A 15,559-nucleotide genomic window follows, 5' to 3' on the forward strand; every position below is an offset into this window, starting at 1 on the left:
CTTCCCACAGCTCCTGCTGTAGTTGAGGAGGATGCTGTGGGAGGGGAGAACATGCAACCAGATCCAGCTCAAGGCTGGGAACCTGCTCGTTGTTAGAATCAGGAGTGAGATTGTGCCAAAAGGAGCACTGGGACTGCAACCACCACTGGGCTGTCTGGGCTGGTCCTCAGGGGTGTCTTTTTCTTTCTCACTCATGTAGTTCCAGATCAGGGCTCTGGAATCTCAGAAGCGACAGCAGGAAATAGTGCTGCGGAGGAAAACCCAGGAGGTGAGGAAAGGGGGTTTCCTCCACATAGCCTCCAGCTCCTATGGAGATCTGACCTTAGTGCTTGGCTCAGAGAGATCCCATCCTTCAGACAGGGCTGGCTTTGGGAATGGGGTTCCCAAAAGGAAGGGTGGGGGTTTATGGCTCAGGAACTGGGTGGGAAGTGGTTGTAGGCAGCAGCAGAGTTCCCCATCCTGAGCAGCAGGGCCTGGTGGCAGGGGTGGGCTATGAGGGAGGAGAGGGAACTCCATGAGGCACAAATGTCCCCGGGCTTTGGGTCTATGAAGCTCCTGCTCTCAGACCTCTGGGCACCTGGGGGTGATGCCGATGGGTTTAGGCTGGGTGGGGCTGCCCAGCTGACACCCTCTCTTCTGCCCTTCCTCTGGGCAGGTGTCAGCACTGCGCCGTCTGGCCAAGCCCATGTCAGACCGGGTGGCAGGCAGGATGAGCCAGAAGCCGGCCATGCTGGACTCGGGCGCAGAGGTCTCTGCCAGCACCACCTCCTCCGAGCCCGAGTCTGGCGCTCGCTCTGTATCCAGCATTGTGCGCCAGTGGAACAGGAAAATCAACAACTTTCTGGGAGACCCCTCGTCCTCCATTAATGGGGCTCGGCCTGCCAGGTCAGGGCAGGGGCTGGGTGCTAGAGGTGGGACATCCCAGGGACCCCCATGCCTGGCTTTTGGCTGGTGGCAGAGGTTGAAGGGTGGCTTCTTAGTATCCACTTGACCCATATTGAATCAGTGACCCTGTGATAAGCTGTGCTGACAGAGTGTGACTGTCACCTGGGCTTGAGCCCAAAGCTGGCCTTCCATGAGGTTTGAATGCCTGCTGGACTCATCTCTTGTTCCACTTTGCTAGGAGGAAATTGAAAAGTTGGGCAATGTGGAAACAACACAGATGCGCCCTCTGTTTCCAGCCAGCAACATCCCAAACATCTTCCTGGGGCAAGGCTAGTTCTCCAGCACAGTGTGGCCATCTGCCCATATGCCTCTTCTTCCCTCTGGCTGTAGGAAGAAGTTCCCCAAGAAGGGGACGAGCCAGACCTTCAGCAAAGCTGCCCGCCTCAAGTGGCAGTCACTGGAGCGGCGCATCTTTGACATTGTCATGCAGAGAATGACCATCGTCAACCTAGAGGCAGACATGGAGAGGCTCATCAAGGTGGCTGTGGCTCTGGGGACAGAGAGGGCTGGGTGGTGGGTGCAGGACAGGGAGATGGCCATGTGGAGAGTGTTAATACCCCTTCCTTTTTCCCCCAGAAACGTGAGGAGCTGTCACTGCTGCAGGAGGCATTGCTGAGCAAGCGAGCAAAGCTGCAGGAAGAGAGCCCCAAGGAGCAGAAGGGTCTGCAAGAGCTGAACGAGGAGATTGAGGTGCTGGGGGCCAACATTGACTATATCAATGACAGCATTTCAGACTGCCAGGCCACCATCATGCAGATTGAGGAGACCAAGGTGAGCAGTAGGACTGGGTCTGGCTGGCAGGGAGAATGTGAGAGCATCCCTCTGTGGAAGGAGCATCCTTGGGCACAGCCAGCTGGGCCTGGGCTCTGGTCAGAGGACCCACAGTCCTCTGAGCTGTCACTCTTGGTGAGGCTTCACCCACACAATCACTTCTCATTAGGTGATTAATTACAGAGGGGAGCTCTTGCATGTCCATGGAGAGGCTGCTGGTGTTTCCTGCCCTGGAACTGTAGGGAAGCTGTGGCCCCCATTTGCACATGGGGCTGGTGGTGACTTGTCCCCATGGTTGCGTAGTGTGCTGGAAACATCCCATGAGGACTGGGTTTTCCTAGCAGAAACTGTTGAGGTTTTGTGTCCAGTTGTGATACTGGGCTTGCCACTGGGCAGCTCCCAACTCCCCTCAATGCCTGCAGTCTGAATTGGAGTCTGTGTGCTGTCCCTGGCTTGTCCCCAGCTGTCACCTTGATTAGCAGGGTAGAAGGGCTGCTGTTAATCACACTAGGCTTTGGGCTGTGGGTTTGGGTGAGGCTGGTGGCTGTTGAGTTTTGTGTTGGAACCAGAATTTCTGTAGCAGTGCATGAGCCCTTCAGTGCTGGACAGTTCTATGGCCGGATCTCCCCAGTAGCCACTGGGCAGGTTGGGGAGGGTGAGGGTTGGACTGGGCAATGCTTGCAGGGTGATAGAAGTGCTGTGCTTGCCTTGGAGGCCCTTCCACCCATCCCACATCCAGCAGCTAAGCTACCCTGCTGCATCCAGCACTTGTCTCTCCGTGTTTCAGGAGGAGCTGGACTCCACGGACACCTCGGTGGTGATCAGCTCCTGCTCCCTGGCCGAAGCCCGGCTGCTGCTGGACAACTTCCTGAAAGCTTCCATCGACAAGGTGGGGCTGGGCTGGGGTGTGTGACAGGGGCTCGTTCTGGCTGCCAGGGTGAGGACCTGGTGCCAAGGACCTGTGGCACCTGCCTTAGTGGCAGCATTTGTTCCCCAGGGACTGCAGGTGGCCCAGAAGGAGGCCCAGATCCGGCTGCTGGAGGGGCGACTGAGGCAATCAGATGTGGCCAGCTCCTCGCAGAACCACGCCCTCCTGGACGCCCTTCGGGAGAAGGCTGAGTCACACCCTGAGCTGCAGGCACTGATCCACAACGTCCAGCAAGGTGGGGCCTGAGGCAGGTGCATCTTCAGGCCATGTGTGCTCCCTGTGATGTGGGAGCCCAGCCGTGCTGGCCATCCAGAAAGCACCTAGAGGTGCTCTGGCTTGGACCCTGCCCCACGGGCCACGGTGGGTGGGAGCATGTGCCCTGGCCATGGATAACAGGGACAAGGACTGGGTCACCCACAACGCCTTCCTGGGCTGCCCCCTCCACTGCAGGGCTGGATGGGGCTGGTGGCAGTGGGGTCCCCTCTGCTGATGCATTGTCTCCCTCTCACAGAGAATGGCTACACCAGCACGGATGAGGAAGTGTCAGAGTTCAGCCTGGCCTCAGATGGGAGGTGAGCACCCAGCCTGGTGCTGCCTGAGGTGGTGGTGGTGGCCGGGGCACGATGCTTGATGCCATTCATGGGACCTCGTAGAGGGACGTGGATGAACAAAGCCCCACCTGAGCTTTTCTGTGGTTCCCAGCCCTTGGTAGGGGGAGCAGGATGTCTCTTGGACATGAGTAAGGAGTGAAGGCTTGGTCATTCCTTGGAGAAAGGGTGCTGGGGAGCAGAGGGTGACACAAGGAATCTGGTGCACTAGTGGCACCACCTTTCTAAGGAGACTTTGGCGCTGAAGATCCATCTTTGCTCCTTTCTCCTTGCAGCATCTCCCAGTCTTTCACCATGAAGGGCTCAGCAAGCCAGGATGACTTCAAGTTCAAGGTTAGTTGGCCTTTTTTGGCCTGGTCACAGAGACTGGCAGGAGGGATGGAGGGATGTTCAGTGATGCTTCAGGCCTCTACACAGTGGTCTGAACCTTGGGAGACCAGGCTTGGCATAAGGCAGTATGGCTGCTCTCTGGATGGCCAGAACCAAGGCCTCCTGGTACAGTGGTCCTGTCCTGAAGCACCAGAGACTCAGGAAACACCCACTACACCAGCCAGTACCTTCCAAATCTGAGTGGCACTGAGGATGTCCCCGTGTAGGGCAGAGATGCAGGGAAGCAGCCATGGTTCTGTACAGGCTGTCATGTTTGTGTGGAGAGCTGGCTGTGATGGGCATCCCAGTGGGATGTGGGAGAGCTGGTTTGTGGCCAGAGAGCACAAACTCTTCCAACCCACAGCACTGGCTGCTCCCACTGCCCCCAGTGCTGCCCACCGCAGAGCCTTCTCTGGAGAACCCAAGCTCTAGGTTCTCTGCTCTAGGGAGAGCCCAAGCTTTCGGGGCAGATGAAGGCAGTGTCTGCCGAGTGTCTGGGACCCACGCTGGACGTCTCCACCAAGAACATCACCAAGTCCTTGGCATCCCTCATGGAGATCAAAGAGGACGGGATTGGCTTCTCCATCCGAGACCCCTACTACAAGGAGAAGGTGTCACGCACCATCAGCCTGCCCACGCGAGGAAGCACCTTGTGAGCATGGGCTGGTCCTGTCTAGGCCCTGGGAGGCTCATGGAGGTGTGGGTCTGGGGGAAGCTGTGCTTGGCCTGTGGAGGTGCAGAGGGGTGAAGGGAAACCCAATCCTGCATCTATCCATGCTTGGCTACAGCATGCAGTGGTCGATTTCCTCAGTGGGGCTTGGAGAGTGTGTAGGAGTAGGTTGGTACCCTTTGCAGACGGAGAGGAGTTTACTTCAGGTGCAGGGAAAGAAGGGGAGTGTGAGGGTCCCTAACTCCCTGCTCTGGGTTATCAACCTTTTTGAAGGTTTCTTGGGTTGCCAAAAGCCTCTGCATTCATGAGCTGCCTCGAGGTTGTGACTCCAGCGCAGTCTCTTGCTCGCTCTTCTGTGGGAGGACGCGGGTGTTCATTGGGGTGGGATCCTAGTGCAGGGGCAGGCGCCCACTCTGCTTTGTTCACTTCAGTCCCAGGCAGTCCCGGGGCTCGGACACTTCACCCCTGACAAGGCGGAAATCCTATGACCGTGGGCAACCTGCCAGGTGAGTTTGGGAGAAATGGGGACAGGGGCAGGGGAGGCTGTGTGGCCCAGAGCAGTGTGGAAGGATTCTTTCTGGGCCCTGGTGTGCCAGTCAGGTGCCAGGTGAGCTGTTCCCAACGTGTCCCTCTGATCCTTCTGGCTCAGGCCTGCAGACATTGGCTTCACACCACCCTCGTCCCCACCCACCCGTCCGCGCAATGACCGCAACGTCTTCTCCCGTCTCACGAGCACCCAGAGCCAGGGATCTGCCTTGGACAAGTAAGTCCTGCTGGTGTGAGAGTGTCTGAGTGAGGGACACCCAGACCATGAAAGCACATGGCACGTGTGAGTCCTATGGGGGTATATAGGAACACCAGGGCTTCGATTGGCTCCAGCCAGTGTCCTGTTACCACTTCACCTCCCTGCTTCTCCCTGTGACGGAGCAGGGCCATGTCAGTGTTGTGCTCCTGCCCACTGTCCCCCCTCCGAGCTCACAGTCCTAGCCTCTGCCTGGAGACACTGTGGTGCCAGACTTGGACCCCTGGAAAGGTGAGGGAGCAGGATGGGGTGAGGGGATGAGGGCTCAGGGGAAGCTGACGGACTGGCATCCCCCCACAAATGCTGCTCCAGCCTCTCTCTCCTGGCAGCAGGTCAGGTGCTGCTCTGGGCTTGGGTGCTGCTAGCAGCGCTGGTGTTCCCTGATGGAGACCTGCTGTCTGATTCTCACATGCCCTCCTGCTCTTTTGCTCTCCCCTGGTTCTTCATGTGTGCTTCTCCTCTCCCCTGGTTCTTCATGTGTGCTTCTCCTTCTCCCTCCCTCCACTCCTTCTCTCTGTCCTACAATGGCTTGGATGCAATAACAATCTTCCACCTCTGACTCCTGCTGCCTTCTCTAGTCTGGGTTTTCTCTCCCATAATCCTGCTAATTTTCTGCCCCTAGGTCTGATGACAGCGATTCCTCTGTCTCGGAGGTGCTGAGGTATAGACAACTTTCTATTTATTATCCCTTTCTCTGCTCCTCCTTCTCTCTGTCAGATGCCTGCTCTCCCTGTCCCCACATGGTCTGCCTGCAGCTTGCTGCTCTACCCCCCTCCTGGCCTGTGTGTTTGTCCCCTCCTGGCATGCCACCTCTGGTGCCTGATGCTGTCCCTCAGCTGCAAGTTCAAATTGTTCCTGCTTGGACTAGCTCTTGGTATATGGTGCTGGGCTCACTAATGGGTGCTGGCTGGTTTGGGTTGGCAGCATGTTCTCCTCCATCTCTGATGGTTTCTTGCCAGCATGAGGCCACCACACCCCACCTCTTCCCCAGCTGTCCAGCAGGATGGTGAGATGGTAGGGAAGAGTTGCTTGCAGTACATTCTTTGTGCAAGCTTCTTCCAGGCAGTTATCTCAGGTTTACCTCCTGCCTGGTTGTGCTTCCCTGGTGGTGACTTGGAAAAGGTCAGTCTCTTCCCTAAAGAAGGCAAGTCAGATTGTGGTGCAGAGCTCAGACTTGAAGTTAAGGTTCTCCTGGGCTTCTCCCCCTGCATCCACCTGACTATAGAGGTTTCCCAAAACAAGAGCCACATTTCCCCCATCCTTTAGGAACACTGCAGCCTTCCAGTGCCTAAAGGGGCTTATAACAAAGAGGGAGAGCACTTTTTCACATGGGCAAATAGTGACAGGACAAGGAAGAACAGTTTAATACTGAAAGGGGAGAGAACTGGACTAGATGTTAGGAAGAAATTCTTCCCTAGGGGGATGGTGAAGGCCTTGGCACAGGTTGCCTAGAGCAGCTGTGGCTGTCCCTGGATCCCTGGAAGTGTCCAAGGCCAGGTTGGACGGAGCTTGGAGCAACCTGGGCTAGTGGAAGAGGTGTCCTTGCTCATGGCAGGGAAAGGAGTGAGATGGTGTCTAAAGTCCCTTCCAACCCAAACCATTCCATGATTCTGTGATCAGCCATCCAGCACCCAGGTGTCCCCTCACTGTGCTTGTACCCTGACCTCCTGCAGGCCCCCATCGCTGGGCAAGTGACACCAGACCAGTCTGAGCTGGGTCACCCTGGGCAGTTTAGTCAGGCAGCCACTCCAAGTCCATGGAAGATGCCTCACCCTGCAGTGCAGGGATTTCCCCTTGGATTCAGTGCTGCTTTGAGACTGGTGGAGGCACTGGGGGTGAGGGGTAGGCTGTTGGCTTGGCATTGGTATGTGCAGAGCTGAGGAAGAGCACGTGCATGTGAGCTCCAAACCCAAATTAATGAACCTGTGCTTGTCCTCATGACTAATGCAAACCTTGCCCTTCTCTAGCCCCATGCATCAGTTTCTCTGCCTGTAAGAAGAACAGCACAGCTTGGGTCTTGTGGCTGTGCTTGATGACCAGGCACATCGGGTCCTGCCAGGGGTCACACATGGAGGGGTCAGCCTGGTGGTCTTCAGCACCCTGAGCATGTCTGAAGTGGAGGGGATTGGCAGATGATGTGTCCCCCAGAACAGACAGTAGTGTCCCTTGGAAGGAGGTTTGGCAGGGGTAGGTGCACTCCTGCCCAGAGCCAGCAGTGGGTGCAGGAACAGTCATTGCTACAGGGACATGGAGTGCTGGTGCTGCCCTCTGTCACCCTTGTGGTCTGTGTAGAGGAGCGAGGCCCTGTCTCCAAATGTCCCCGGCCAAAGGGTGACAGACTCCAAGGGAAGGGGTGCTGATACTGGCACTCTGAAACATTATCCCAGCAGAGCTTCAGCTTCAGGCTGGAGAGGGCACAGTTTGCCCCAAGATGGAACTCAGGGCCAATGAGCTGAGTCTCCTGAACTGTCCTGGGTCTGTGCTGGTGAGGCATGAGGGGTTTGGAGGGAGAGCAGAGGTCACTGGGCCTTTCCCTGTGTTATTGCTGGGGCAGAGGTAGGCAGAGGCTGACCATGGGGGGATCCCTGGGGTCTCCAGAGACCTCAGCTTGGACATGCCACGTTCAGGTGGAGGAGCCTGTCTCACTGTTGGGCCATGGAAGATGCTTGGTGTGAGACAGCTCATGTTCTTCCATGCCCTGGGACTGTGGGCACAGTGCCTCTCCACCCCTGCACTGTACCTGTTCTCTCTCTCCTGTGAAGGGGCATCATTAACCCAGTGGGTGGCACCAAGAATGCCCGGACAGCCCCACTGCAGTGTGTCTCGGTGGCAGAGGGACACACCAAGCCTGTGCTCTGCCTGGATGCCACTGATGAGCTGCTCTTCACTGGGTCCAAAGGTGGGTGATGGGCAGAGGGGGAAGGGAGGATGCAGATGCTGTGGGAGCAGGTGGGCATTGGGAACATGGGAAATGTTGGGCATTAGAGGGGTGGTCCCTGTCTTCAGTGCTGAGCCCTGTCCTGTCCCTGTGCTGGGGCTGGCTGGCTCCTTCCCTCTGGCCCTGTGGGTGGGAGGAGATGCTTAGAGGGGCATATTGTCCCCAGGCCACCATGCCCTTGGAGGAGACACCCCCAGCACTCTTGGGCATGTTCTTCCTCCCACAGACCGGAGCTGCAAAATGTGGAACCTGGTGACAGGCCAGGAAATCGCTTCTCTCAAGGGTCACCCAAACAATGTGGTTTCCATCAAGTACTGCAGCCACACGGGGCTGGTGTTCACCGTGTCCACATCATACATCAAAGTGTGGGACATCCGCGACTCTGCCCGCTGCATCCGCACCCTCACGTACGTGCAGCTCTGGGACACCTGGGGCACTCTGGGCATCTCTGGCTTTGCAGAAGCCATTTCCAGAGCTTACAGGAGCTGGGGACATGGCCAGATACCAGCTTCTTTAGTGCCAGTTTGCAGTGTTGCTTCCTTAGGGAACAGAAAGAGTTTGGGTTGAGGGAACTCATGGGGAGCTCCTGCAGCAAAGACTCGGGGTCATGAAATCATAGAATATGCTGAGTTGGAAGGGGCCCATCAGGATCATCAAGTTCACCTCGTAGCCTTGTGCAGGACACACCAACAATCCTGCCCTGTGCCTGGAAGCATTGTTCAAACACTTCCTGAACTCAGGCTTGGAGCTGTGCCCGTTCCTTGGAGAGCCTGTTCAGTGCCCAGCCACCCATTAGGGGAAGAACCTTTTCCTGATATCCATCCTGATTATCCCCCAACTCAGCTCCAGCCATCCCCATGAGTCCTGTCACTTGTCATGAGAGAGAACAGATCAGTACCTGTCCCTCTGCTGCCCCTCATGAGGTTTCCCCTCCAGAACCTTCATCATTCTCATAGCCCTCCTTAGGATGCTCTCCAATGGCTTAGTGTCTTTTTTATATTGTGATGCCCAAAACTGCCCTGAGGGCTTGAGGTGAGGCTACCCCAGTGCAGAGCAGGGCAGGACAATCCCCTCCTTTGACCAGATAGCAGTGCTGTGCCTGGTGTGTCCCAAGACATGGATGTCCCTCCTGGCTGCCAGGGCACTGCTCACTCATATTCAACATTCCATTGGCCGGGATCCCCAGGTCCCCTCCCACAGCTGCTCTCCAGCCTCTGTTCCCTGCTGTATACACACAGCCAGGGTTGCTGTGTCCCAGGTGCAGAATCCAGCACTTGCCCTTGTTAAGGGTCAGGAGCTTTGAAGAGATTTTGCAGCTGTTCTGGGGTGGCCGGGAGAGCTGGCAGCTCCAATAGGGGTCATAGCCCCAAATAGCACAGTGGCTCAGTAAATCACAGGCTCTTCAGTGGGAAACTTGGGGCTCTGTGAGGTGTTTGAGGACTAGAAAGGAGTGTGGAACAGACTGTAGCTGTGGCTGCCAGTTTGGAGAAGGCCTCAAAGGTTAGGACAATATGGCAGGTCAGAGTTACCCACTTGCTCTGGCACAGATCTCCTTTCTCCTTCCAGCCTCAGCTCATCTGCCTTGGCCTGAAGGTGCTTCTCTCTCGGTAGAGAGGCCAAGACCTCTGCTTCCCTGTGCTGGATGCCAGCACTCACCAGCTCTTCCTTGGGAAGCAGAGAGGCATGGGAGTGCAGAGGGGCCCCTCAGCTGGAAACCAGGGCAGGATGCTCTGAGTCATGTACAGACCCTGCATCCTTGGCTACCTTTGCAGGGTGGGCACTGGCCTGTGGGACAAAGCTCTTTTTGGTCCCACTGTGGTCAGAAAGGCAGGGATACTTCCTCAGGGCGGGACCAGCTGTGCCAGCCTGGAGCTAACAGCTCCCTGTGGCTCCTCAGTGGCTCTGGTCTCACCTCCCCGTTTGAACTCTCCTTCCTTTAGGTCATCTGGACAGGTGATCTCTGGGGATGCCTGTGCTGGGACCAGCACCCGCACTGTCACCAGCGTGCAGGGGGAGCACCAGATCAACCAGATTGCACTCAACCCCACGGGCACCACGCTCTATGCTGCTGCTGGCAACTCTGTCCGTGTCTGGGAGCTGAGCAGGTGAGGGGCTGCTGGCCTGGGCAGGGCATCCTGGGGGTGCCAGATGGGCACCAGCTGCTCAGGGCAGCCTGAAGTGATCCCCGTGGGGAACATGAAAGCCTCTTTTACTATGGAAGTTGCCTGGAATAAGGATTTTTAGGACCCTTTCCTATGGGGCCCCGAAGGGTGATGAGCAGTATTGGAGCTACATGGGGTGGGAGTTTGTCTGTGCTCCGGGCAGGGCTTAGCAAAAGGGAAAAGACAAGTGGGATGAGCAGCAGAGCCCTGTTTTTCCCTTATTCTCCTACCTGCCCAGAGGGCACTGGACTGCCAACCCTGTGCTGCAGCCTGGGCTGTGCATCCAGATTTTGGCACACTCTGAGGCTGCCTTCCTCCCCGAGAATCACAGGGAATGGGGTCTCTCTTCCCACTCTCCCCCAAAGGGAACAGTCCCTACTGGGGCACTCCAGGGCTGGGGGAGGCTCTGTGTGAGGGGGCTCTTTGGATGAGCTCCAGCTCACAGGAGGGGCTGACCTGTGCCCTTGCACCTAGGCTGCAGCCCGTGGGAAAGCTGAGTGGCCACATCGGGCCTGTGATGTGTCTCACAGTGAACCAGACAGCGAGCAACCACGACCTGGTGGTCACAGGCTCCAAAGATCACTATGTCAAGGTACTCTCCTCCTTGGGCAGCAGCACTCCGAGTCCTGTAGGGAAACACAGATGTTGGCCCCTCACTCTTCTCTCCTCCTGAAAGCTGAGCCCAGATTCTGTTTCCGCCTCTGCATGTGAGGCTTTCACTTGTTTCTTCTTCCCAAATCTTGCCTTTTGCTTGGTCCACAGTGCACTTTTGGAGAAGTTGCATTTCTCTCATGCATCAGACTCTCAGGCTGGGATTTGCCTGTGAGGGCTGACCCAGATGAGTAACTCACCCTGTTCTGCTCAATAATCCCTCCTGATAAAGATGCCTTGTGCCTGCTTGGTCACAGCCCCAGTGCAGCAGGAGCCTGTCCCGTCCCTACAAGTTTTAGCAGGTTGAATTAGAGCTGTCACCAGGGAAGGGAGAGCTGGTGAGATGGTGAGACAGGATCCCACTCAGCTGTCAGCTTGGCTCCTGAGGGGTGTGAAGGCTCACCATGAGTAAAATGCAGCAGAGTGGAGCTGTCCCTGGTGGCAGATCTCTGCTTGTGGTAGGACCCTCAGCCCCAAAAAAGCCTCCAGTAGCCTATGCTCAGTGCTGTTTCCAGCATCACTCTAGGTGCCCTGAGCCTAGAACGCAGAGGGTGGTGGCCAAACTCTCCAGGAGACAGCCAGCTCTGTCTCCAGTGCCATCTGTTACCTGCTGCTCTTCCCCAGGTGTTTGAGATCACAGAGGGTATGGTGGGCAACATTGGCCCCACTCACAACTTCGAGCCACCTCACTACGATGGCATTGAGTGCCTGGCCATCCAGGGAGATGTCCTTTTCAGCGGCTCCAGGGACAACGGCATCAAGAAGTGGGATCTGGAGCAGCAGGAACTACTCCAGGTGTGGAGGGGAGCAGAGCACAGGTCCTGCAGTGACACAGGGTAGAGGGGGGTTGCTGCTGGGGCCTGGGGGGTTGTACAGGAACCTAGTGCCAGTGAGGAGCTCACCATGGAGAACACTCCCAGTCCTGGGCCATGTGTGGGTGAGGGTGTGCCGTGTCCCATTAATTTGTCCAGCAGGGTGCTTGGGATCACCAGTTCTCCTTCAGTCAGGTTGTGGCATCAGATGCAGCGTGGGGGCTTGTGTTCCACCCTGAATTCTGGGTTGTTGTCTCCTGCCCAAGGGAGAAACCAAGCCATGACTTTGGAGCTCTTACCCTTGGCTTCTTACTGGGCATCACCAGTTCTGCAGTCCCAGTCAGTCCCAGGGTGTCGGTGAGGACCCAGCTGCCAGGATGGGTGCATGAGGCTGCCTGTGGTGCTGCAGATGAGGCTGGCCATGACCTCTGCTTTGTGCCTGTGCCTACAGCAAATCCCCAATGCCCACAAAGACTGGGTCTGTGCCCTGGCCTTCATCCCCGGGCGCCCCATGGTGCTGAGCGCCTGCCGAGGAGGCGTCATCAAAGTGTGGAACGTGGACACCTTCACCCCAGTGGGGGAGATCAAGGGGCACGACAGCCCCATCAATGCCATCTGCACCAACTCCAAGCACATCTTCACTGCCTCCAGGTGAGCCTCGGGTGTTCTGCCCCCATGGCCCCTGGGAAGGGGGAGACCCTGGGATTGAGCCGTCACCCCTGGGCCTGGGGGGTGTGTGCTGGGTGAACAGGGAGCGGGGAGGAATTCACAGCTTTTTAGTCCCTCTACTCCTTTATCTCCTTTTGCCCGCTGTAGCCTGCCCATGGCAGGGCCTGCCCACTGCAGTGCCAAGAGCTGTCCCTGGCCATCCCTGGGTTACTCCCCGTGCAGGGACCCCTCTCCCTCGGGGCTGGGCACTGTCTGCTGCTCTCGGGGAGCTCTTCAGCAGCAAGACTCTGATATCCTCTTTTCGACCCTGTCCCTTTTCTCCCTTCCTTTTTCTCTGTCTCTCTCTGCCTCTCCTTCTCCCCACCTCCCATCTGTGCCACAGCGACTGCCGGGTAAAGTTATGGAATTACGTGCCTGGGCTCACCCCTTGCCTTCCACGACGCGTCCTTGCCATAAAGGGCCGTGCTACTAGTCTGCCTTGACCCTCCTGCTCTTTGACTCTCTTGCTCATATGCTCTTCTTCTGTCTCTCCTTCCCTTTTCTCTCCATCTCTCCCTCCCTCTGTCCCTCTCACTGTTGCTTTTGCTCCCCTCTCTTCACCTCCCCCCTTTTTCTCTGGTCTGAGCTGCTTCTTCACGGTATGAAACTATTCTGCGTTTTTTCCCACTTGATAAGTCTTTGTTAGAATGGACTCACCCCCTTTTCCCAGTCATACCCCTGCCCTGGTTTCACTTGCTTTTTGGTTTTTTTTCCTCGCCAAGTGCCCACATCTACTTTGGCAATCCTGTGGGAAGCCACGGCCTGCCCGTGCCTTTGCATGGATAGTGGGTTGGGAGTCAGCAGCCACCCCCAAATCAGCCCATGCCCCAGGAGCAAAGCAGCTCCCTGGATATCACTGCTGGGACCTAGCTGGAGCTCATTCAAGGCGGGTAGGAGTCCTGGTGTGGGGTCAGCCCTGGAGTCACCATTTCCCTTTGTTGCCAACTGCTGCCAGTGGGGTGAGCTGGAGGCTGAGCCCCATTGGGCTTGCCTTCTCCCCAAAGTGCATCGATCACACTCCTGCCAAGGGAAAAGGGCCTGGAAGTTTGGGGGGCTGCATGCTGTCCTGGGGGGGATGGAGATTTCCTCTGGGGCAGTGTCTGTGGGGCTCCTGCCCCGACCCCTGTGTCATGCTGTCCCTCTCACCTTTGTTCCTCAGCGACTTGACAGTGAAGCTCTGGAGTGGGAGGAGGTTGCCTGCGGGGTCAAACTAGGAACTGCAGAAAGACTGGAAGGCATGGGGGCAGGGTGAAGGTCAGGGTGCCTCCCCCTGCTGTCAGGACTCAGTCATCTCCAGGAGCTCAGCCCAGGACAGGGATTTCTTTGTGCCTGACCCAACAGGGTGGACAATGCTGCATCTGGTACTTTGAGCACTGTCAGCTCCTGTGAGGAAGCAGCTCTGTGGGGCACCAGCAGCTCCACCTACCCTCCTGCTGAGGTTTCTGGATGGTTCTCCAGTGAACAGGAAATGTTTCATCTCTCTTCTCACCCACCCTGCTGTAAGGACTTCTGGGGGTCAGAGATCCCTGACTCCTTCTCAGAGACACCCAGTTCCCTGCTGCCACTGTGGGCTAATGTGGCCTCTGCTGTGCTGTGCTGCTCCTGGGCTGGTTCCTGCAGGAGTCTTCCTCCACTCCACGAGGACATTTGGTGTCTGCTGGCCAGGACCACAACACAGAGGGTGCTTCTCTGGTGCCATTACTTGTGAGACACCTCTGCTGTGGGGACTACTGAATGATTTCCTGGTATTCCTAGCCTTTCCTATCCTCTGTGGACCTGTCCCCATTGGTGAGAGGGCTGCACCTCTAAGCTCCTTTGCCATGTCCCATCTCGTGAGGCACAGCAAGCCAGGGAAGATCTCCACCAGGAAACTTGCAGACAGACCTGCTGCAGTTCCCTTGGACATTCTCCAAACCTCAACTGCCCCGTGTCTCTGAGCTCTTCCCCACGTGCCCAGCCTGCTCTGCAGTGGGAAGTGCTGCTCAGCCCTGCTCTGGACATCGTGGCCCCCCCTCAGGGGTTTGTGCTGGGTTCCTGCAGTGAGTTAATCCCCTTGAGATGGAGAAATGAAACAAGAATGGAGGTTACAGGGGAAAAAAGCCAAGGCTGGGTTTGTCACCCGACTGCTGTGGCTCTGTCTGTCCTTCCCTTAGGTTCTGTCCTCAGACCTCTGCCTGGACTGGAGCTTGCTTAGGCTGGGCCTGCATGGATCCAAGGATGGAGAGAACCCAGCAAGGCATGGAGCAGCCAGAGTCCACTGTGGCAGGAGCAGAGGGGGAGGGGGTTGCACACACTGATCTGCACAAGTCCCCTGATTCCCCCTGTGCTCCAAGGACAATCCTGCAGTGGATGATCTTGCACAATCTCATCTCCTTGAGGGTCTGGGGGCTCCACCCAGGAGTGTTTTCCCAAGGATGCACATTCTGCAGGCTCTTTCCTCTGTCCCTCCTGTTCCAGGAGGGCTGGTAAGGCCCTGGTCTCACACTGGAGCTTCCCTCTGTCTCTCCTATGGCCCACTGGACCATCCCCCTCTTTCCTGCCCTGGGCCACCCAGGGCTCTTGTGGGATGGCTGAGGAGACCCCTGGATGGGTGTTCTTGCCTCACACACTCTCCTTTCCCCTTTGTCACAGAAGAAAGAACTCAAATTTAAGGATTTCTCTGTGTGATCCCACCAGCACTGAACTGGGATCTTGGAGGCCAGGGGCTCCAGGACCTGCCCCATAAAGCACAGACCATTTCCCTCCTGCTCTCTCCAACCACAGTGATACTTTGGTCATCTGCCACCAGATCTTGTTCTAAGTGTTCTGGCTGGAGTGAGAGGATTCCTCTGCATTATGAAAGATGGGAATATCTCTATTGTTTTAGTGGGGGAGGGGGGTTGCCTTTTTCTGGGGAAAATTCCATCCTGCTGGCTTGCCTTGTTGGAGGGTAAATGGTACGTACGTGTGTGTGTGTGTGTGTGTGTGTGTGTGTGTGTAACCCTGCCCAGGACAGCCACTGGTCCCTTGTGGATGTGGCTGAGCCCTGCACAGCCAGGACTGATGTTGAGGAGAGGTGCCCATCCATCCTGTATGACCTGTGGAACTGAGGTGCACAGAAAATGCAGAGACCTCACCAGGCAGTAGCACACAGACACAGGGATCAGGAGGAGGTGTCTCCCCCCGCCCCAAGCCTGTATTGGAGAGAGTTTCTGC

At 56.8% G+C, this 15,559-nt stretch overlaps 1 protein-coding gene across 1 annotated transcript in view; it reads left to right on the plus strand.

The window, feature by feature from the left end:
* The window catches only part of KIF21B (kinesin family member 21B), a 40,245-nt gene extending 25,057 nt beyond the window's left edge, over window positions 1-15,188 (plus strand). Inside the window, exons 17-35 of the mRNA XM_062509741.1 lie at window positions 200-268; window positions 656-885; window positions 1,276-1,423; window positions 1,522-1,716; window positions 2,504-2,605; window positions 2,714-2,879; window positions 3,156-3,216; window positions 3,528-3,585; window positions 4,068-4,273; window positions 4,723-4,797; window positions 4,941-5,054; window positions 5,716-5,754; window positions 7,856-7,992; window positions 8,258-8,438; window positions 9,972-10,136; window positions 10,668-10,785; window positions 11,469-11,639; window positions 12,108-12,307; window positions 13,524-15,188. Of these exons, the coding sequence (XP_062365725.1) occupies window positions 200-268; window positions 656-885; window positions 1,276-1,423; window positions 1,522-1,716; window positions 2,504-2,605; window positions 2,714-2,879; window positions 3,156-3,216; window positions 3,528-3,585; window positions 4,068-4,273; window positions 4,723-4,797; window positions 4,941-5,054; window positions 5,716-5,754; window positions 7,856-7,992; window positions 8,258-8,438; window positions 9,972-10,136; window positions 10,668-10,785; window positions 11,469-11,639; window positions 12,108-12,307; window positions 13,524-13,578 (2,490 nt within the window). The 3' untranslated portion in view covers window positions 13,579-15,188. The remainder of the gene's footprint in view (window positions 1-199; window positions 269-655; window positions 886-1,275; window positions 1,424-1,521; window positions 1,717-2,503; window positions 2,606-2,713; window positions 2,880-3,155; window positions 3,217-3,527; window positions 3,586-4,067; window positions 4,274-4,722; window positions 4,798-4,940; window positions 5,055-5,715; window positions 5,755-7,855; window positions 7,993-8,257; window positions 8,439-9,971; window positions 10,137-10,667; window positions 10,786-11,468; window positions 11,640-12,107; window positions 12,308-13,523) is intronic.
* Window positions 15,189-15,559: the final 371 nt, after the last annotated feature.

Source organism: Cinclus cinclus, chromosome 27, assembly GCF_963662255.1.
Source record: "Cinclus cinclus chromosome 27, bCinCin1.1, whole genome shotgun sequence".
NCBI classification, from domain to species: Eukaryota; Metazoa; Chordata; class Aves; order Passeriformes; family Cinclidae; genus Cinclus; species Cinclus cinclus.